General features: G+C 42.5%; 3 protein-coding genes across 4 annotated transcripts in view; all 3 read right to left on the minus strand.

Annotated features, from left to right (window-relative positions):
- Positions 1–2,144: 2,144 nt before the first annotated feature.
- LOC119185048 (uncharacterized) lies at positions 2,145–8,281 on the minus strand. Its single transcript, XM_037434182.2, has 3 exons — positions 7,983–8,281; positions 6,761–6,839; positions 2,145–2,720 (listed from the first exon to the last, which is right to left on the minus strand). Exons 2-3 carry the CDS (start codon positions 6,828–6,830, stop codon positions 2,149–2,151), a joined length of 642 nt encoding a protein of 213 aa, XP_037290079.2. The 5' UTR covers positions 6,831–6,839; positions 7,983–8,281; the 3' UTR covers positions 2,145–2,148.
- A 1,879-nt stretch (positions 8,282–10,160) lies between these two features.
- LOC119185049 (uncharacterized) lies at positions 10,161–19,926 on the minus strand. 2 transcript variants are annotated; one of them, XM_075866279.1, is made up of 4 exons: positions 19,686–19,926; positions 16,432–16,557; positions 14,919–15,121; positions 10,161–10,984 (listed from the first exon to the last, which is right to left on the minus strand). In XM_075866279.1, the coding sequence occupies exons 2-4, from the start codon at positions 16,490–16,492 to the stop codon at positions 10,622–10,624; spliced, it is 627 nt and encodes a 208-aa protein (XP_075722394.1). In that variant the 5' UTR covers positions 16,493–16,557; positions 19,686–19,926; the 3' UTR covers positions 10,161–10,621. The 2 variants fall into 2 exon arrangements, with proteins under 2 accessions (XP_075722394.1, XP_075722393.1); XM_075866278.1 differs by lacking the exon at positions 19,686–19,926 and adding an exon at positions 17,616–18,148.
- Positions 19,927–21,652: 1,726 nt separating this feature from the next.
- The window catches only part of LOC119185050 (iris), a 32,183-nt gene continuing 30,417 nt past the window's right edge, over positions 21,653–23,418 (minus strand). The window contains exon 4 of the mRNA XM_075866280.1: positions 21,653–22,636. Coding sequence (XP_075722395.1) covers positions 21,729–22,636 — 908 coding nt within the window. The 3' untranslated portion in view covers positions 21,653–21,728. The remainder of the gene's footprint in view (positions 22,637–23,418) is intronic.

A 23,418-nucleotide genomic window follows, 5' to 3' on the forward strand; every position in this document is an offset into this window, starting at 1 on the left:
CTATGCTGTTGCGCGTTCCCAAGCGAGTGGTACGACTTCGGAGCTAGGCAATCTTTTTCGCTTTCCAGCCAATGGCCTTGACAACGCGTTGCACAAAAGACGCTGCCGCTTTAAGTCACGCAGTCATCATGTAAACAAGGAAAGTTGAGGTGGCACTATACATTCACGCCTTTCAATCGCGCACGTTGCGATCGTAGCCATTCATTTAGCATCGCGCAATCTACTCCTCCACACGTCCCTCTTTCATTCGCGTTACTCCAGGGAATCTAAGAAACTTCAGGTGTTGAAAAGTCATCCAGTCATGTATGAAAGCTGTAGATAGGTCACGTAAATGTATGGTAGTATTAACAACTGTGTCGCGAGCTGGGCAAATTTGCGGACTGAGCCTAGGACACCCCCTAGAAGCTCTGGAGACCATGTCTCCTCGCCACATCCAGGGGTTTCTGTAGGGCCTGTACGAAATTGAAAATCTCCTTTATACTTAAGTCAAAAGCAAATAAACACTTTTTACGTGTACATTTTATCATTACTATTTTCAGTTTTTTAAGTTCTCCATTGGTGGCTATTTTCCCGTTTTGTCATACGACAGCTGCCTCCTTGAAATTTGCAATTGCCGTCAGTGTGAAACTTCAAAAACTTTTTTTTTCTTACTTGAAACAAAAATTGTAATGAAAGACCTTGCAATATAAAAAGAACTATTTATTTGCTTTTGTTTTTATGTATAAACGTAAGTTTTAATTCGACCACCGCATGGTACAAATTGTTTCTAGAAATAGACAATTTTGTTACATTACTGACTTCATTCTCTTAAAGTTTAACAGCTTGAGAGATCTCAAAACATTTTTCCTCAAGATATAGCTTTTGCGAAGTAAGTTCTCACTATATAATTATAGAAAGTGCAGTATTGCAGTAAACTGCAAAAATAACACAATTTGGCTAACTTCTTGGAGGCGTATGCAACAGGAAAGTTGTACTAATATTACTGAGCTTAAATATTTTACACAACCACCTTTACTTAATATGTAGAGCAAATGTGGTACAAAAAGAAGGAGCGGTACTTTTAAAATATTTTTTTTCACACCAGGACTATATTCTGCGAAGTTCAGACGGCACCCACTTCACGGACTTAAGTTTTCTCTCTGAAATATGCTAGCAGTTCCCTGTTTTCAATCTATTAAATCAGCATGTTTTTCTTAACGTTTGAGATAGTAGCCAAAATGGCTGGTACGTTTGGCTATAAGTGACCCAGTCTCAAAAGAGCGTTTCATTCAAGGCTCTTGAAAACCCCACTGAAGTCATTTAATAACAAAAATGAGGCTATAGAAAGGACATAGTAAAATAAACATGATGTGATCAGAAAAAAAGTAGAAAGTCTGTTGATGCTGATGACATGGGACGCGAACCCATGACATTTCGGTTAGCTACGAAAAGTATCGGGCGCTCTGCCCACTGCCCTACCGAACAGCGCACACATTGCTTCCCAAACCGACTTTTTTTTCCAAAACACTTTTTTTTTTCCAAAGCACATTTTTAGCTTCAGGGTCACGCCTAGCTATTGTCAGTAAACTAAAACCAGAAGACCGGTGTTACTGGTAGTACCTAGCCCCCTTAAAATCGGCAGTGAGTAGAAAAAGGAAGCATGCAACGGAAAAATATGTAAACAAGGCTGTGGGCTCTAACCAATATTTTGACGACTGGACTTGTCTTCTCCGAGGCCATAACTGATAGCTTTACACTACTGTGGACATGCTTCATACCCTGTTTTTCAATCTAAGCAAGGGAGCGTGGTAAGACAACTTTAGATGCAGGGGGCAGAAAGGGGAAAGGCCGCAGTGATGAATTGTGTGAGTAAAAGGTAAGAAATATTTCATGAATAAAAACTCAAGAAAAAAGCGAGGCTGTGGGAGGGTAGACGTTTCTCTTAATCCCGCTTGGGGTAGGTTAGAACCACGTAGAATAAAAATTCCTAAAATAGAGGAACGTTTACCTCTCATTGGTTTTCGTTCTGTCTACTAACAAAGCTCTGTTTGCTAGAACTTTCCGAAATATATCATCTGTATGTGATAAGGACATTACTTTATCTATTTCCTGTATATCGCATCATTGATGAGTTTTTTGGGAAAAAATCATGCATGCACAATAAATTTTCTACGGTGCCAGACCAGGAACACGTTTATTTTTTGGCAAAATTTCTCCAAAAAGCTTGTCCAGCTCACTAAAGAGCATTCCATGCCAGAGGCCACGAATGAAGTGCGGTTTCGGTGAGTGGAGAATGATACCAATGTCTTCTTTTGTTTCTTTGTCGACGGTCTTGAGAAGCATAGAAAGACCGACCATGGACACCGGCATGTTCACTGTGGGATGAATCTTCACGTCCTCTCCAGTGCCTTCCACTTCAAACTGCGCTGTGAAGCGAACCAACAGGGCCCGACTCAGGAGTTCGTTTGTGCTGCTATCGTTGCCTTTGATCGTTCCCGCAAGAATAAGGGGCCTCTTGTTCACCATGTCAAACTGGACGAACCTGCTGCCGTCCCTGCAGAAGGTCAGGAACGGACCGAAAGGTCTGAAGGAGTTGAGACCGAAGAATTTAAATTCGATGATGTCGACTTCTTCCGGTGTCTCTGAATCTTTATCGGGTGTCTCTGAACGCTCGGCGGGAAGCTTCTCTATGAAAGAGTTGATGGCACGCTCCAGGTGTTCATCGTGGAACTTGCACTCAACTGCAATGGAGAAACGAGACGATCATAAGGTGACCTTTCTATTGTTCAATATGGGAACAGCACTTTATATTGAGTGTTTACTATGAAAAAAAAACAGCCATACGCATCAACAAAATTGTTGATGGGTTTGTTGAAGAAACTGTCTTTTCTCGGCTTTATTTGGTCAAACTACACTGGCCCCTTTTTTCAACCGCCATGGTGGTCTAGGGATTTGGGAGCTCTACCGCTGCCTCCAAGGTCACGGGATCGAATCCCGGCTGTGGTCACCACATTTTAAAAGATAACCTTATGATAGAAATATCCATAGCCTTTCATAAAAACGTCTCTTATAGTCACATCGTGGCGTTTGGGACGTGAAACGCCTAATAATATTACTAACACTAACTGATTCAACCTAAAGACAATAATTGCAAGTCATTTCGCGAAATATGCCTTCGTGGCCTTACCGGGTATAACGATAATTAAATGACAGCGTAAAATGTAGTCTATTGATGACGTTTAGACAAATGTGCGTATTAGTACTGTAAAGCTTGTAGAGTATAAAAAAAGCTGTGAGGACGAGGGCTGATCACAAAGTGAAAAATATTTGTTAAAAACAAGAAGAGCATCTGACTTACCCCCTCTCCAAAAAAAAGTGACAAAATGGGCTATGCAGGTAGATAGATATGTGGAGTTTAAAGTCTCAAGGCCGCGTTATTATTATGAGAGACGCCGTAGTGGAGGGCTCCGGAAATTTTAACCACTTGGGGTTGTTTAACGTGCTCCCAAGTCTGAGCACACGATCTACAGCATTTACCCCTGCACCAAAAATGCAGCCGCCGCAGCCAGGATTCAATCCCGCGACCTGTGGGTCAGCAGCCGAGTACCTTAGCCACTAGACCACCATGGCGGGGTACGAGCTATGCAGGCGCAAAAATGTTACCGATCCTTTTATGTAAATAAGAAAAGGTATGGCTCACCAACGCATATATTAAGATGCCTTTTATGTGGTAAGCTTTCACCGTATCCCAGGCCGTCTGATCTGCGCGTCAGCGCAGGAATGTGGATGACTTAAAGGCGGGAGCGCAGTTCGGCTGCCACATTGCATTCAAAAGCTGGCTTTACGATTCAAACTTGAGCGAGCAGTGATGTCCTCTGCGGCGACTATTAACGCACCACCCCGCTTGGTCATTAAAGGTGTGGCCACACATCAATAGTTAGCGATAAACAGTGTTAGTACTGCATGAACAGAACATCTTTGAATGCTTGACACCACAGTCACGTGTAGAATTCTCACTGCTGTTTTTTTAAAAGCTTGGTTAAATTTCAAATCCTTGTTTAAGTATTTTGGCCCGAAAAACCACACTTACGTTACCGTAATACACGTCATAAGGAAGGAACTTTGATTTATTTCATTTTGTGGTATAATTCACGTAGAGAATCTTTAGGTTATGAATAAGTAGCTTTGGACTCTGACATTCATTATATAATTGGCGCTAATGCTACGGCCTTCTATTACATTTTTGATTCGTCGATTCCAGCATGGTCTTTTAGTTTATTATGTCGCAGCTGAGCTTCAGCATACGATTACGGCGAATAACGTTACAGCAGCACTGCATCTTCCAGAGGGATTGCTTGGAATTCTACAGACATTCTCTCTTCTCTGTTTAGATGATTTTTGCGGTATGACGGGCCGAAACACCCACATTAATTTCAAAAAAGCCGCAGCGGAGGAATCTTGATATTTTGACTATTTGGTGTTTTGACCCAGTCGCTGCCTTGAGGAGCATAGGAGAATACTGGAGCGCCGCCTTTAGGCACTTCTTGCGTTGAGCGCGTGCTTGCCTCATCCGTCGTAGCCAGGGTAATAAACCAAGAAAAATATGAAGCTTTGAGATTATGTTGAGGAAGAATAAGGTATATTTGTTTGCATGATTGATTAGATTTGTGGGGTTTAACGTCCCAAAACCACCATATGATTATGAGAGACGCCGATTGGTTAGCATGATAACTGTTGAAGTAACTTTCACCAGATTTCGCTGGATAATTGCGCAGTCTGATTGTTACTTACTAAAAACTGGACTCAGCGCATCATCATTGTCCTTTTTGCAATGAAATAGAGACGATAGAACATATCTTGTTTTCCTCTATCTCGGATGTTAGAATCAGAGAAAATATTCCTTGCCACTGCTTTTGAAAAGCTAGGATACGAAGTAAAGGTTACCTTAATTGTTGCATTTGGTGGCTACTAGGTTATAGCCAAAAGAATATACATTCTACGGTGTTTGATTACTTACATGAAAAAGAAAATTTATCATGCCAGTGTACAATACTGCTTGCAACCCGCTGTAATATCCTTCAAACATACTGTCTGATAGTCTGACTACCTGCTCCATAGAATTTTAAATTATCTGTCGTCTTTTAGCTTAAGGTTAACATTGTTTTCTTCATTAGTTTCACATAGGTATTTATCTCTAACTTCATGCCTCCCGGTGCTTGGCACATTCACCATTGTGGGTGAGTGTCATCAGAAAAAATATTATCATCATCATTAGTCTCTCGAAAGAGACACCTCAAGGGTCACACATGCGGAGGACAGAGGTGAAGGGTGGACACGTAGCTGGGATGAATATGTGAGAAGGTAATCCGAGTGGTGAGCGAGATCACGAGGTGGCGCCAATGTTGCGAACATTGTCCTAAAGGTCTACGTATGGCAACTGCTCTGAACCACGCCCACGCGCTTGGCGGGCTGATCTCTATACGAAAGGCAGTCATGCTCCCACTTCGCTTTAACTGCAAAGTGTCAAGCCAGACTGTGCGCGCCAGCCATATGTCGTGAAGTAAAAAAAAGCACAGAGCGATGCTCAGATTTTGCATGTGGGATAGTAGTTATCATCGTTGAATTTTCGCGCCTAACGTTTGCACCTAATAGGCGCTTGTATTATCTGACATATTTTAGGCGTTTTCTATGCCAAACACATTAAGCTTATTTTCTACGAGTCGGGGCCCATGGTTCTGATAATGCTCAAACAATATAAGACTGACACTTTGGTGTGAATACTTTAAAGTTCAAAGCTGGTGCATGTGCTTTATCTTAACCAAGCGGAAGAGGCTAACAAAATGGCGAAGATTACATGTACTGACAGGTTATATGTAGTGAGCTGATCATCTGTTCTCTCCAGGAGCTCACGTTTCTACAGGCTATTTCCTTCTTTTAGCCTACATTTTACAGATGCCTCTTGTAGTTTCTTTGAATTAGATTCACGTTCTTTTCAAATATAAATATTAAATACGTAAATACATATATATTCAGCATAGGAAGTTTTAAAGAAAGTCAATCATAGCACTGCCTTCTGCAAGCTCCTGCAACTTAATATAAGGTAGTCAGGGCTTTTAAGGATCCATTACATCACAGTTTATCTGCCGTTTCGGCATCCTGAATTCTTCAAGCTGACTGCGTGGATGACGGACGCTAGAATGTGGTAGACAAACCACAGTGATAGCTCAGGCAGGCTTTCGGCTGCTATTTTCACATTTCAAAACACGTTGCGGCATTCCTAGGCTTCCTAAAGTGTTTCAAGCGCCGCTTCATTTTCAGGGCCATAGAGGACGAGCGGGCAGCAAAGCCTAGACAGACATGTTACGCGAAAGTTGGCTCAAAATTGTAAGTGGACAAACTACCCAGATTCGAGTGCGTATGTGTGCCGTCTAGTGCTGTCGACAACACAATAATGTGAAAATAAACACAGCGATGAGGTTGAATACACTGCTGGCATATCTCGTCTAAAGATTTCTATGATGTTGTGTACCATTTCTGTTTTGTTGGCAATGTATTGTGCGTGGAAAGGCATGATTTAGGAAGCCTGATGCTGGTGGTTTTGTCATCAAAGCTTGTCTTCTTCCGGCAGAAAAGCATCATATATTTAGAAAGAGGAACCATTTTATTCGGTGCAATAAAAAAATACGCAGTGCCTGTCCCAAAATTTGCGCAGCAGCAATGAGATAGAAAAGAAAAAAAAGCTTTATTGCATCATCAAAAAGATTTATGTAAGGCAACTTACCTTCAGCAGCTGGCACACCGCTGCACATTAACGTCAGCAGTATCCATATTGCAACTGATCTTAAGGCCATCTTTTATGTCTGAAAACAAAATACGAAGTTAAAACTCATATCTTGGATCATCACACAAAGCCAATTCTTAGTCCAAATACTTTGGGGGCTATCGGTAATACATTGCATAATAATGCAACCAGGCCCGTGGCGAGAAACCTTTGGGGGGAAAGGGGCACCTGTTAAAGGCATTAAAGAACACAGATTTCTATAATTTTCCTTGATGATGCTACCCCTACGTCCGTATTTGGGTGGGGAAAAAATAAAATAAACCCATCACCCACCCACCCTCTCTGGCCGCGAGCCTGATTACAACTATGAAATTCTTGCTAGTGCTGAAACACATGCTCACAGCCTACCTGGCAGCTAGTAACATGATTGCTCATAAATGTACTTCTTGATAACTCCTATCAGCCTTGTTATCGCAATATTATTGTGTTTTGGACCTCGTAGCTTTGATTTCAGTCGTAATGAGAGGTATCAGTTATTGTGTCGTGCTATGGGTAACCAACCTGAGTTTGGGATTTCTCAGTCTTCTTAAAATGAATTTTACCTAAAGCTATCCTCCCCCCTACAAATTCATTTTATAAACCTACGTACAGTATACTTTTCGTATGCTGCATTTCATAGCTGTTTTTTTAGGCAAGCATTGCCATTGTTATTCAATCTACTTTATTCTGGTAGAGAGAGCGCTAACAGAGATACTGCCACCCCGCTAGTCCCACACAAGCAGGGCCAATCTTTAGCTCCTAAATGTTCGAAATCATAAGGGAAACAGACTGTGTTTGCACTGCAATTTTTGTTTCTTTTGCATTGTTGCAACTAACCAAAGTTTGAACGCTCAGTTTTTCTTTCTGCTGGGTAGTAGCTGGCAGCATTAATGTTGGTTACTTCATAATGCGAGCTGCACTCTCTTTCATCTATTAAAAAGAAACTGCAAGGATATATATTCACACGCATGTGCTATGTGAACAAATTGACAGGCGAAAGTTCAGGTCAAAATAATTCATGTAGTTTCTCTTCCAGCGTACACTTACTTCCAGCATACTTACTCGTACACTTACAAGAGTGTCAAAATTACATTTAATGACCAGATATTCAGCAAGGTATCACTGCTTGTTGTAAAAAAAACATGTCACACAGAAATTCGTGAGAACTACACCATCTTCTTACCTTTTATAGAAGAAATGCAGAAATGAATGATGCCACTGCACAAGAAGTTCACACGGCGCAATCTCCTATGCAATCTTGAGGTAAGATTTGGTCTTCCTCTAGTTTAACGCGCAGCAACCAAGCTGCTGGCACTCGTGGCTGCTGTTACCTCCGCGTCCACAAGTCGTCGCCAGTCAGCGTCCAAATATAAACTTTTGGCTTGACGAATCACCACGAGAGAATCAGCGCTGCCAAGGCCAAACTACGTACGGCCGTTGTTTAAGGATTCCGACTTGGATGTTCTAGAGCTGTTGATTTTTTTAGCGGTCATTTCATCACTCGTCTTCACGTGTTGGCGCACGTTCATCTTCCCTTGGTTCCTCCGCTACAGCGCGGCATAGAGAGAGGGAGTCGCAGAGGTAATTTCCGCTGTCCTTTATATGAGCGACTTGTTTTCACGACGTGTGTGAAATCGCTGGAGGGCAGCAAAGCTCTCGTGAATAAAAAAAAGCACTTGATTAGCAACGACGTCTTTGTGTGTAGACGTTTGTCCTTGTCGGGCTCGACGGGTGCAGTTGCGTCCCCCGTGTCACAGCTTGGAACAGAAGCGCATCCTGTGTAAGCATCATGCTCGCACAAAAAGGCAACAGTGAATGGTCGTTTTGTCACGTATACCCACGGTTACGTTGAAGGACAATTTCCGTCAGGTGGCGTGATGGTCGACTGGCATTCAAATGTTATATAGTAGGAATTACAGCTCCGATGTCTGTCTCGCTGTATTAGTCATGCGGCTATGTGAGGGCGTGTTTTTTCGCTTTGCATTTTGTACTTGTCCGGCGTAATACCTGATTTGACAGACATTAATTCGCACCCGCTGTCCAAGCTTAGTGGCTGAGAAGTTGGGCCACAAGCTCAGAGGATGATGGTACCGTCTCAGTCCACAGCGACTCCTCATAGAAGCCCCGTTCCCAGCTTTAAGATCGCATTACTGAAGTCTAGGTGGCCAATATCATATAAAGTCACCCACTGCGGCGTACCACTGGAGCAATTAGGGGATGTCACGCACTTGTAACTCATCACTGCAATATTTGTTTTTGTTGTTTTCAGTTGGGTTTCACAAAATTTAAGATCCTATTTGTGCAGTAAAGCTGCTTTTGTACACAGATAATCCATGTTCTGTGTCACCGTAGCCCATAGATAGTGCTATGAAGACAAATTTAATTTTAAACACTGCAATAAAAATATACATTTTCCAAAGAGGACCTAGCAAAACTGACAGGGGCAAAGCGCCTCATTATGTATTTTTTATTTATTGGGGTTTAACGTTCGAAAGCACCGTATGATTATGAGAGACGCGGTGAGGTAGGGTTCCGGAAATTACGACCACCTGGGGTTCTTTAACGCACACCAAAATATATGCACACGAGCCTCAAGCATTTTTGCCTCCATCGAAATTGCAGCCTCTGCGGCCGGGATTCAATTCCGTGACCTGCGCGTCAGTAGCTGAGTGCCTCAGCCACTAGATCACCATGGTGACTAAAGCACCTGATCTTTACTTCAGGGTACAGCTGCAACCAAGAATATCCTACATTGATCTTGAGCCTGCCTTATAGAAGATATCATTTATCCAGCACGTGTAAGCTACACAGCGAAAAATTAGGACCTGGCCTACAGGTGCGTGTCAGAGGAACTGAATGAAAGACACGGATCTCTCAGTCTGAAACTCTGTTCTGATTAGTCATTTGTTTTATACATGTCAAAAGTAGTGAGCTGGGCTATGTTCTAAGGTCATCACAAAAGTAACTATAGCTTGTGGTCTCGCAATAAAAAGCGGAAGTTCTTTTCATCGGCGTAGATGAGCTTACATGGCTAATATTTTAGTGCTCCTTGGAGGCACGTGAAATTTTTATTTGTGCCTTTATTTTTCAGTTCAATCAAGCTGAATTTATTGACCTTGAGGTCCTCGCAAGGAACACAATTCACAGAGAATGGATTTATATTTCTTCCTTGTTTCGCAATAGCTGCACTTATATTGATTATTTGCATAACATCGAAACAATTTCGGTCACGTTATGCCGGGAATTTCTGCCGGAAGGGCATTACAATCTTTGCCAGTTCCTGGTATGAACGAACAGGATTACTGAGTACTTCGGGCACATGGGCGCGCGACCTGCTGTGCTGTGAGAAATGAGCGCAGCGTAAACGTCTATAATGATTTATTAAGGTGTCTGTCAATACATTTCTCAATAAGCACAATACTGGAAGTAGAACAATTATAAAACTCAGTTGACCGGAATAAATTCACTAGTGCAATTGGAGCAGCTTCAATCAAGTCGAAAATGTACAATTTGCCTACCATTCAGTCTTACGAATGACTGATAGAGAAATAATTCTCAAATTCTTGAGGCCTTATTAAAATTCTCTAAATGTTCTCCGTTTAGACACCAATTCACTTGCATGCTCCTTTCTTGATACATCACCAAGTGTAAATAATTACTACGAAATAATATTTGTAAGATCACAACTGTCTTTCCTAAAGTTAGACCAAAACATGAAACATTCTGGCAGCTATTATTGTGAGCACCAATAAAGTATAGTGCTACTGCCACTTACTCCTGTGCCATATATCTCCAGTTATTTCTGTTTGATTTAGGTTCAGACTAATGGTTCTTCAGGATTTTGACAAACTGTGACACAAATAGTTCTTCCCAAGAGTCTTGAATGGCAGCCAGAGCCAAATGTCTCAGTAGACCAACTGTTGCATTGCCCACGCTGCCAGAAACATCGTCGACGTTCACTGAGACACGCCCAGTATGTAATGTCGTAACAAAAGGCTCATCGTACTGGTCCAGAACCCTTCGGTCTGCTTCAACACCGTTGTCATCCGGGGGCCCAGCGACGAACCGGAGATGCGTGGTTACTCTGAGATTGTGTGCTGCGAGTTCCAAAGGGCTGTCTTCGCTACCCGACTTCAAGAACAAGCAGACCACGGGTTCTTCCGCCACTAAGTCGAAGCTCACCACCTGCATTGGAGACTGTCGTGTTGTTGATTTCTACAAGAGTCTGGCGTCAATTTTCTTCGTTGGTTCCGGTGCAATACACTAAAAAAAAGATACATGTATCCCCACTAACAGTTAAAACGGCAAACATTGCACGCTGCAATTTGCCCTTGGAATTGAAAAAGTTGCATGGGCTCTTATTTTATTAACTAAATGTGGCAACACTTCTGTATTGACATAGTCATTTCCTTCATCTGAATTATAAAAAGCAATTATAGAAATGCACAAAATATTGCCATGCTAATTTCGGAAACATAATCTGTACTAATAACATTCTGTCATGAAAAAACAATAGGCGTGGTAAAAAATCGAAATAAAATGGTCGAATTCGTGAAAATGAAGGTTCGCTTTGTTTTAAATTATTACAAGGCTTCCACTCTAATATATGGGTTCACTACAGCAAGGTTTTAAATTTGGAGTTTCGTTGTAACTCTATGTTGATGTACATTGCCAAGTAGTTGCTTATAGCCTGACCGACTGAATATTGCTGGGCATTTTGACCACGTCACTCCCACCAACTGTTATTATTTCAACCCCTTTCTCTCTTTTAGAAGACAGCCCAACATAGTTATTTCTATTATTTCTGCCACATTACTTGTGTGGGTTCCATAGTTTTTCTAGGCCATTTGTTTTACACATTGCGTGCGTCACAGTTCAAACATGGTAGTAATTCCAATAAAACAAAGTATACAGGAGAACGCAGCTATGAAAACCTGTTTTCTCGGTGTCTCTATAGATAATTGTCCTATTTCTGGCAGCTGCTTACTACAACATATTTAGGTTTTTAACGAAGATCTTTTACGAATTCGCAGATGTGAAACAGGCAAAATGGCTATCAAAACGGCTACACAGGCTGTTAAAACGTGTAAAGCAAAGCTGATTTTGCTAAAACGTTGCATACAAAAAAGCAGTTTAGCTTATTATTTGCACGTATATTGCAGCACGAGTAAACATCAGGCCTATTTACAAGCATGTACAAACTTAAGAAGAACGTCTTTGCAAGTAACATTGCGAAACGTATAAAACAAGATCCCTTACTGCCTATGTATGAGTTAAACCTCAACCTGCAAAAAATCATCCGCTTTAAGTGACGCAGATTGAGACGTGTTAGGCTAAAATGAGGAACTTATTATTTCTTCGTAACTATTTAAACATGAACATGAAAGCAGGAAACATATGAAAAGCTCAGACAAAGACACGATCAACAATTACAAATATTGCTCAGCTGAACGAAGTGACGTTGTTGTTCGGTTTGCCATAAAGGTATGTTGTCACAGTACGGCATGAAGGGACTTCAGCGTAAACTTTTTTTTTTTTTAGTGAGAGCGTGCATTCTTCGTGAGTTCAAAAGTGATAATTATTCTCGCAGTGACGAACACGCTTATCTTCACAATAGCAATTCGCCGAGGTGCCCCTGAATGCAAGACAACCCAGGAAGAATTTGGACAGTAAACAAAATTTATATCCATCTTTTATACATAAAAATGATCTTGCAAAACAAAAAATTTGTGAGTTGGTATGTATTTATCGTCATCAGAAAGCACGCACTGCCCACAGGGGCACAAAGAAAAGCACATGACCCAGGAGCTCACTTTTTACTAAAGTTTATTGAAGCAAATTGGAAAGGACGTGGTATTCAGTTTAGAATCTTCTTTCGTTTCCTTCATTTAACTTTATTTGCAAGCGAGCGCCGCTATGGTGTTTTTCTCCCTTTGTTCCCGTCGTCAGTCAGTGTTCTCCGTTGAAACGAAAACGTAAGAAATATAAAAAAAGAATCGCAGTTTTCGGTTTTAATCAACAATTCAGCGTCTTGGTAGGGAGCTGAAAGTACTTGTGAAGGGTTCTAAGCGATAGTTCTGCATCAAAGTTCCAAAGCTTATAAAGGAGGTCCTCGATAAGTTTTGGAGTACGTTATTCCATCAACGAAAGCTCGCCAATTGACTTAGTCTTCGGGGGGTTTTACCGCTGAGGTTTTTAATGAATACTTCACATCAGTATTTACAGATGATAATGGAATTTCGCTGATCACTGAATTACCACTAGACAGAACACCGAGGACTGACGTCGAAATTTCTGAACAGGGTGTCTTTAACCTTGCGCTGAAACTGACCCTAAAGAAAAGCAATGGGCCAGATGGCATTCCAAATGATTTTCTGCACAGATACGCTGAATGGAATTTAAAACACCTCACTATAATGTCTAGGTCTTCACCTTTCTGTGGTTCGTTACCAAAGGAATGGAAAAAGCTAAAGTTATTCCGATTCCTAAAAGTGGTCATACTGACAATGTAGCAAACTATCGGCTTGTTTCAATCACTAGCACTTGTTCTAAGTTGCATCAACATTTAGTTTCGCAACATCTACTGAGTTATATAAATGAACACAATTTATTATTCAACTGCCAACACCGTTTTCGACAAGGTTCACCTACAACATCCCAACAAATTGAATAAGTCCATGATCCTTTGAAAGCTATTAACTCTTGTGCACAGGCGGATGTGATTTTCATGGACATCGCGAAGACTTTTGATAAAGTGTCTCACTGTAAATCACTAAAAAATTATTATTACGTTGTAAAGTTCTACCGATAAAAATTGCTTTTCATCCTACTTTCATTCTCATGAGCAGTATGTTGAAATTAGTGGCACTCAATCTCCAGTTTCAGCTGTCAAGTCGGGAGTGCCTTAGGTTATTGTTCTGGGCCCACTTATGTTCCTGCTATTTATAAATGATCTCCCAAATAAAATAGACTTTTCTACCAGGCTTTTTGCAGATTATTGCTTCACGTACAATAAAACACACAATTTGAATGATAAGGTAAAACTTCAAAAACGTGTACACAAAACAAATAAGTAGTGTGGAGAATGGCAAATGGTGCTAAACCAGGAAAAAACTGTAGTTATTGCAGTCTCGAGAAAAAATTCATAAAAATAGGCATTTTATATTAATCCTAAACTTAGCAGAGTTGAGCAACATAAGTACATTGGATTGATATTCACTGGTGATGTTCGCTGGAATCAGCACATGGATTATGTATGTGGAAAGGCCAACAAGTCTCTCTGGTGTCTTAGGCGCCATTTGCCATTTGCAACACAAGAAACGAAATGTTTAGCCTATAAAACACTTATTACACCAATCAGAGAATACGCTCAAATTGTCTGGGATTCTTTTTTCTATTACAAACAACATGAAAACTGAAGAAAAGTTTAGTGTTTAGCAGTCCCAATTGTAATAAATAAATATAGGTGGACGGATTCACCATCTCAACTATCTGCACATCAAGAATTTCCCATAATTGAGGCTCAAAAAAATACGAAAGGCTCAAGTACCTCTACCTGATTATTAATTACCAGGTGCACATCACATATGCCGACTGTTTTTAAAGATCGTCATTTTATGCTAATTCGTGCTCCTGCTATTTTCAGTGATTGTTGCAAGTATAGCTTTTTTCCAAGAGCTATCAACGAATGAAATTCCTTGACCGATGTAGCCGTTTTATGCTCATCCGTTGATTTATTCTTGAAACACAACGCTAATATTTTCATCTGTAATTCACTAAGTTTTTTGTCTGTATACAATCTCGTGCACTCATTTTATTTTAACGTAGTTGCGTTTTGAGAGTTGTACTTTGGATTGATTGTTTCAAGTAAGTTCCAATTTTAAATGTTAATTTTGTAATGATTCTCGAGTGATTATGTTTTTGTGTTTTTTGTTTTCCACTTCTGTAATAGCATTGGGTAAGGGCTTGCCGTATCTGTAAATCAATAAACAAAGTAACGTTCGCTGAAAGCATTAGGTCACCCTTCATATTCACAATAATTAGATTTGAGATGGCTTTTATAGACAGCCGAAGAAATATTGTAACAACTGCAGGGGGAGACATTGCGCAAGTGACATACCTGTGTTTTGTTTTCGCACAGTGTGCGAAGATCTCCGTGGCGTCGCAACCTACTAAGACCGATAACCCTGTAACCATCGAAGCCTAAAGATCCTGGTCCTGGACCTTCGACTTCCATTTCAGAGTCATGTACTTCTTGGATACCATTCAGTGCCCCAGCAATGGCTCGCTCCAGGCGTTCGTCATAGGTCGCATTACACCAGTCTAAAATGCCGAAGACGAACCGTAATGTAAACATTTCAGCAGTGGTTGTGACGAGACCGTGAAAAATTGGTCACTGCATTAACGTCTTTCAAGTATTTACGTGCTATTAAACCAGCCGACATGTTTAGACGTATAGGTTTTAATAAGGGTGAGCTCATTGTTTGCAATTTTCTCAACATTAGATACTGAAATTAATAATATGAAATGCTTATAAAACTTGTAAATGCTACTTGTATGATGACATAACTACAGAATGGAGGCGTTCTAGTAATGCCGCTGTGAGAAGTATATTCTCTGCAACTTTGTCTGCATTGCCGCTAAATGTTTTATTTAGCACTATTTACACCGCAACACTAAAATTATCTTCGGTGTGTGTTGGCAAGCTGATCGAAACTACACTAAACCTTTCCTTTTACAGAATGTGCAAAAACTCCGAAATAAACCCAAATTAGTACCTTCAAGAATGCAGTTGATTTCTGTCCTAGGCAAATCCTCTCATTTTTAAAGAACATGTCTACGCTACGAATTACATGACCACAAACCCTGCATGTCATTCATGTGAATGTCATGTTACAGCGTTATAGTCGTATTGTGACCTAGTGCTATTGTCTTTCATGTAATGCTAACGTCTTTATGGCGGCCTTGAAACACTTTTTCAAATAACCATGGAATTAATTCAATGAAAAATCCTATTGCCTCACAAATTCAACGCCGAAAAAATTTTTAACAATCCGTCCAGTGTGAGTGGAGTTACAAAGGTTAGTCGCATGCTGCAATTTGATTCTTTATTCTCTCGTCCCAACGAAAGCGCTGGAAGCTAAGCATGGCGAGATGGCAGGGCCACAGAAAAACTCACGCGCGCTTCGCGACCTTGAGGACTTTTTTCTTTTTTTTCTTTCAATGTGTGGCTTTTTCAGTGTGATCGGGCGCGCACGCGTGGACAAGTAGCGGCCTTCCGTGGCGATCTCTGACGAGCAAGCGCGCCATGTTAAAATCAGCCACTGGCTGATAGATGGGTCGTTGACGTGTAATTTTTGGGCATATAAGGTGATTTGTCGATAGAAGAGAAAGCAATTTCAAGCTGATTTTGATAATAATATTGTGAGTTCCAGGCGACGTGCTGTGCTATAATATTTGGCCCGTGTGTTGTCGGAAGCCTCTACTACCGATCGGCAGCGTTTTCTGACCATGCTCAAAAAGTGTTGCAGGGCCTCTTGATTGCTACTATACAATGAACGGAATGTTCGAATCAGACCTTCAAAATCTGACAACTCTCCGACGAAGGCCAAAGAAGAGAAGCATTTTCTTACCTGAAAACGCATATGTGGTTGTGAATGAGAGCATGGAGAGCAGTATAGTCACCCGTTCCATCGATGCTCTCACACCATTGTAATCGTTTTCGTTTTATTGACAGATCCCGCACGGGGGAAACGAACCTGCGAAAATCGTATGTAATGCAAACAAGAAATTGTGTTATTGTCAGAAAAACACGCATAACGGTTGTAAACGAGTGATAGTATTACTCGACGACCTTTTTTTTTTGAGGTTTTTTTACCGTTGTGCACATTTTGTGATGTGTACAGCGCCAGCTCTCAATAATGTCTAAAATGGCACTCCAGGAAGTGTCCTAAACAAAAAATACGTACTTTTACACAATTTATTTACCTGAAGGTGCATTTTGATTTCACAAGTCGCATGATCACGCTTAGTAATCTTACTAATCTGAGCGCAAACTTACGGTAATATACCATGTTGAAGATACGGACACCTCTGAATATATTTAATATTTTGTAGCTTCGCAAGGTTTTTTTTTTAAAGAAACAGTTGTGACCTCCTTGTTTTTAACCACGTTTTCATGCACGGCTTCACTTATATTCATGGAATGGTTTAACGATAACAACTTTATCATATTAACACGCCCACCCGGTCGCGCAGTGCTCGACTCTTGACCTGGAAAAACACCGGGACCGTGGTGGCCGCATTCCTATGAAAGCGAGAAGCTTGATCAGTGGAAGCAAGCTCAGCAAATCTCCAGTAGGTCAAAATTATTCAGTGACCTCCACTATACGGCGTCTCTAACAGAGTGAAGCCTCATTAGCATTGGGGCATTAGACCCAGTGAACCAAGAGTGCCAGCGCGTCATTTCCGAAGAAATAATTCTGGCTCTGCTACAGTTTGTAAATAAAGAACAGGCATTCACCATTAAATGCCGCAGCAGAGAGGACACAATTCATCATCGTTCAGTAGTCGGTCACGTTTTTGAGTTCTGAAGTCAACCTATTTTGATTCCTCTAAAATTTACGTACAATAACCTCATGCATTCTTGGACAGTTCCTCTTCAGCTCTGGCTTAGCCTTTTACGGAATTGAAGTCTTTCTTCTCAAAAACTACCAGTCAAAAGGCACAAACTTCCTTAGTTATGCGATCAAAAACATGCCACTTAAAAGCGCCGGGCATGCTCACCAGGTCGTTATACAATGCAGTATTTACTTACCGTTGAACTTTCAGCAAGCTAGCTGACCGCAGCGCTGTTTTGAATAAGCGCTAATGGCGAGAAACTGAGAAGATGCCCGAGCAGCCTCCTATCGGCGGAACAGTACACCGCATCTCGAAGCCCAAGCTTTTTCTCCGAAATCGTACGCCACTGTGTTATCTCTCCAGACGTAGCGCCATTGCGCGCCAGAGGGACGAAGTTTTTGTTGCAGTTATTGTGCCCGGGGGAAAAAGAGCGTAACACCAGCGCTTCCTCATAAGACATGCGTGCCCTTTTCTCGTGCCTTCAACTGCCGCTTACGCTCTTTTGACAATACGTGCACCATGTTATTAATGTGAGTTCCATGGTACTAGGTGGCTGTTTGTGGCGTGCACCGCTTCTCAGCAAACGAGTGAACGAGACGGTTCCACGACAAAATAAAGAATGAACCTTGGAAGGTTTTACATGCAACTCGTGTTTGTTTTGTATTGGATAGACCAGAAGACCAGAAGACCTTAATATCATTTGGCAACCCGTGAATTTGAAAAGTTTCGCGTTTATGAGATTTGAGGCCAGTATCGCGCAGAGCACGGAGAAGGTGACACGAACGGCACATGAACTGAATGGGAGGCACCGGTGTCTAACGCAGTCCTATAACATCAGCTATGACTTATCCAAAGCGGTGAACTGATGGCCCGTGCCAGTTGAGCTTTGTAATATGGGCTCGATCTTGCCGGAGAGACTCAGCTTTGGATAGATGCCCCTGTTTTGTTTGTACATAATCTCTACTACTACTACTACTACTACTACTACTACTACTACTACTACTACTACTACTACTACTATCACCACGATTTGATGGAGGTGAAAATGCTGTCGGCCCGTGTGCTCAGATTTGGGTGCACTTATAAGAGCCCAGGTGGTCGAAATTTCCGGAGTCCTCGACTACAGCGTCTCTCATAATAATATGGTAGTTTTGGGACGTCAAACACCCCATATCAATCTATCAGCTACTACTATTACAACTACAACGACTACTCTACGACCGCTCCTGCTGCTACTACTACTGCTGCGCTGCGTCACGGTGCTGCCGCTCTGCGTGACATTATTCAAAACAGTCACTTTGAACCTATGCAATTTCAATGTGTTATATGGTCGCAGGTCACTGCACTAGGAGTCTGAAGAGACTGCGTGAATCTAACCTCAATAAAGAGCTGACAAGTAACCGAGGATTTTCGCAATCTATAGGAAAGTACAAAGATGCGTCTTTGTATAGAGAAACTCGAAGCACCCTTGGTTATCTCCTAACAGCTCACCAAACGACATAACGTCACAATTTAATTCGAGCCACAATGTCGCATTCAGGGGCATACTACAAAAGCGATCTTGACCAATGTGTCACTTCGAGATAAGAAAATACATATTATCAAATTTTTCTCGAGAGCCAAGTTAAGATAGGCTTTGAGTAATGTGAAATTGTCCTGGCCTATCATATTATAAAACATTTGGCAAATACCACGTGCCTTGGAAATCAACGTTATGCGAAGCATGCAGAGGGAAGGTGACAATGTTGTAATTTCATTATTGAGCTATATGTCATAAAATGACTAAATATGCGTATAAATGTTTCACTCACAGTCATATGTTGAACAGTTATAGATCTTTATGTAACCAGCAGTTTGCATTTGCACAACGATGCATGCCAACTGCATTATGAGTATTGAAAACACCGGAAGTGATAAGCTGATATGAAGCGCTTGGGCTCACGAGGAGGCCAGCTATGGACACTGCTACGTAATACAACTTCCGCGAATTACACCTAACTACAATTGATGTTAACTCAGCGTGACTGTTATGCCGTAGGAGTACATATGCAATGTTTAAAAAATCGAATAGCCAGCACTGCAACCACAATCGACGTTTCACGAACATTATGGTCTAATGAAAAGTAGCACTGAGACATGGCGTGGCTCTGGGGTAGAATGCTTCATTGCCACGCAGAATGCTTGGGTTCGATTCCTGCTGAAACCCTGACATTTACTTTTCAATTCGTATGGTAAATGCTGCCGATAGGTTTTTCTTAACACTCACGCGTTAAAATTGGCCAAGTGTACTCTTCTCGTTCCTCGGTAGCTACCGTCACGGCGTCGGGACGACGACGAAGGGAGCAGCCTCTAGGTCAAAGATCAAATGATTTATGCGGCCGAACTTGTGGCCAGTCCACGAGAAGTCAGATTACAGCGATACCCACTGGCACTGATAGCGGCGTACAGTGCGTCGGCCGTCGATCAGCTGACAAGCGGAGAAGCACGTCGGCAGTTACACATGTGCCGTCGAATATTCCAATGTTTTCGCTGGCGACGACCAAAATTCCAGAATAATCTGTAATGTTCGCGTTGCGCTCGTAAACTTAACAAAATGATCTGCGACAGTGCCGATGCTTCTTGAACGCTGCAGGCGCGGCTTGCGCTTAACATTATACCTAAAGTGTGACGGAGTGATAACAAAACGTAAGGATGTGACAATACTAATTGTCAGTCATCTGTGGCACATACCCGTATACCAATGGCACATACCCGGCCGCGGGTATGTGCCACCGTTTGGCGGCAAGTGCTTGTTATTGTCCGCGACTAGATTGTTACATTTTTCATATCTTGACCATGCGTCATACTCGTCAAACCATCTTACTCGCCCACACTAATTTTTGTTCACGCCAAGTTAAAGGGTAATAACGAGAGCACCCAGGCTAAGCGACTAGATAGATAGATAGATAGATAGATAGATAGATAGATAGATAGATAGATAGATAGATAGATAGATAGATAGATAGATAGATAGATAGATAGATAGATAGATAGATAGATAGATAGATAGATAGATAGATAGATAGATAGATAGATAGATAGATAGATAGATAGATAGATAGATAGATAGAAGACAAAAGTGCTTGCAGTACGCAAAGAAATTATTTAATAAAGATATGTATCTCTGAGTTATCCCACAAAAGCGAGAGGTCTGTGGGCGCGTTACAAGTTCGAGCCAACTTAGTTCGGAGAGCGCGTTTGGTAATGCACATTTTCTTTGCAAATCATTTGGGTTAACTTTTTGTTATCCCCTTCGGCATGCTCCCAAAATAACGATTACACTTGCGGTGTAGTTTGCTACTGTTCAAACTAAGAGAGTGTTCAACGTTGCTAAAAAATCGCAGCATATCCACAAAGGGAATGATAATGATTGGCGCGAAGCTTTGGGGGGTTTATTGGTAAACCGGGACTAGTCTGTCTGTCCACCCGTCTGTCCGTCCGTGCGTCTGTCCATCTGTTCATCTGGTGATAATGATTGGCGCGAAGCTTTGGGGGGTTTATTGGTAAACCGGGACTAGTCTGTCTGTCCACCCGTCTGTCCGTCCGTGCGTCTGACTGTCTCTTCATCTAGTTAACACTCCAAGCACCGCAATCTCGCATCTTTTCACCCAATAAAAGTACCACCTTCTAGTGAACATTCCAAGGACTAAACTTGAGGTGGCTACCTACAACTACATACGTTGAGCATGTACAGTGTCAAATTTGATGAAAAGGAACACGGCGACACGTGGCCTGCGCACTCCAGTGGCTGCTGGCAGCGCATTCAAGTGGGAGCGAGAGCAACCACAGTCTCTCGTTCCCGTCATCTCATGGCGAACAAAACCACCATTCGCTGCTGATATGGAACGGCAAGATATAAACCCCTCCCCTTCAAGGCGATTAGTGGCTCTCACGTAATCGCCTTGAAAGGGGAAGGGTTCGCAATCTATATCATGGTTCCATTCCATATCAGCAAGGAATTGTTGTTTTCCTTACCGCGAGATGAAGCGAAAAAACTGTGGTTGCTCTCGCTGCCGCTTGAACGGGCTGCCAGCAGCCGCCGGAGCGCGCAGTCCACGCGCTCCCGTGTTTCCTTTCATAAAAATTGACACTGTACAGGCAACCCACGCCTTGAGAAGCTTTGCTTCTAAGAAAATATCTAAGACCATTAAAAACAAAACTGTGTGTTTTGTATGAGAAAAGCCGCAACAGAACTGGATTGGAAAGACTATATTATTTCGCCGGCGATTAGCGTAAAAACACGTCATAACTAGAGCGCCGATGCGCCACCTTAGATAATGTGCGTGAACGATCCGAGCAAAAGCACGGTATCTGGATCACGGGCGAGCACGACAAACATGAACGGCCGATCGACCGTTATCTTGAGCAAGTTCTTGCCGCCGCTGGCAGAACGCGCCTTCTCCACGAACTTTGCTTGCGTCGAGGGAACTTTCGGACCCTTGTGTCCAGCCCTGAACACGGCCAAGTGCTTCGCCGCCGAGAGCCTGAGCCCCACGATGCGCGCCATATTGACAAAGTCGGCCGTATCGTTGAACGCGTCCGTCACCCCCATGGGCTGCAGGTAGCGCTTCAGATCGGTGACGCACTTCACCTTCATCTTGGGCATGGTCACTGTCACCAGGCCTCTGTGCTCCAGGCGGCCGAGGCACGTCAGGATCGTGGCGGCGGTGAGCGCCTTCTCGAGCTCGACGAGGCTGGAGTTAGGCGCGGGGACGAACATGACGAGTGACCGCCGGGGGTCCTGGTAAGGCAGGTCTACCACGATACCGGAGAAAGGGTCACCCTTGTGGAAGCGGGCGTGCCGAAAGTTGCCGGTCAGAGACAGCGTGGGGACGTCCTCGCCCCCTCGATCGTCCCCGGCGTATTCGGGACGGAACTTTCCTTTCGAGCGTTGGGCTCCACCCACAGCGAACCAGCGAGAGCCGAAGCAGAACACGCTAGCCAGGATCACGACTGTGTCGAGGTCCATGCTGTCGCCGCTGAAGATGTCACGCTCGAAGCAGAAGCCCGTCAGTGCACGCAGAAAGCCGTCCAGTGTGAGCCTGCTCTGCTCGGGACTCTCCGTGAAGTCCTGCACGTGGAAGTGAATGTCCAGGTTGGAGAGGGGCTCCTTGAACTCGGCGGAAAGGTTTACTCGTGCGTCGTGGTAGAGGCCGGCATAGGACGTCACGTTCAGTCCTGTACATTCACATTGGTAAAGGCATTGAAAAAAAGGTTGACATATTCCTGGGCAACGGCAGTTTACCAAGTGCGTATTCTGCCTTGTCACTTCATTATGTGTTTTTTCGCTTTCCTCAGCTAAGGACTTTTTCAAAAAGTAACCTCGAGGCTACAAAATGAAGGTATTAGTTGGTGAGCAGTGTTTCTTGGTTTGTATGCTGTCATACGATACGAACAACGTAATTGTGTCTATAAAATATTCTAGATATATTTAATAAGCCGAAGATGAATCAACATTGTTCATTATCCTTCACATTTGGAATATTTTGTGATTGTTTTACTGCAGTTACAATAAAGCAGTATTACAATACAGTGTCTTAACTTTATCGCACTTTGCTGGGATTAAAACCATAGGATACTCCTGAATGAATTTCGGCAGTTGGGCGGCGAGCGAAAGTCAAGCATTTCATGTTATGTTTAAACCGAGAGAGATAACTTGTTCTAGCCGTCCTACTGATGTCTGACTAAGGCACAACATTTCTCGGGAACTGACAACACTGACATTTACTTTGCGTAATCTTGGGCAGACAGTAGACAAGCTGACGTGCATCTCTAGTACCTACTGACGCTGACACAGGTAAGTCATCGACCAGTTGTTCACGGGGCCGCTCGTTTTTAGTTATATCGAACCAAAGTCCAAAACAGATTTATACAGTCATGTTACCGCGTCCTGAGTAAGCGCTTGGAAGCGTTTCGTGCAAGATATTCGGTGTTTCACAAGTGTACTTTGGGCATAAGCA

Source organism: Rhipicephalus microplus, chromosome 6 (genome assembly GCF_043290135.1).
Source record: "Rhipicephalus microplus isolate Deutch F79 chromosome 6, USDA_Rmic, whole genome shotgun sequence".
Lineage (NCBI taxonomy): Eukaryota > Metazoa > Arthropoda > Arachnida > Ixodida > Ixodidae > Rhipicephalus > Rhipicephalus microplus.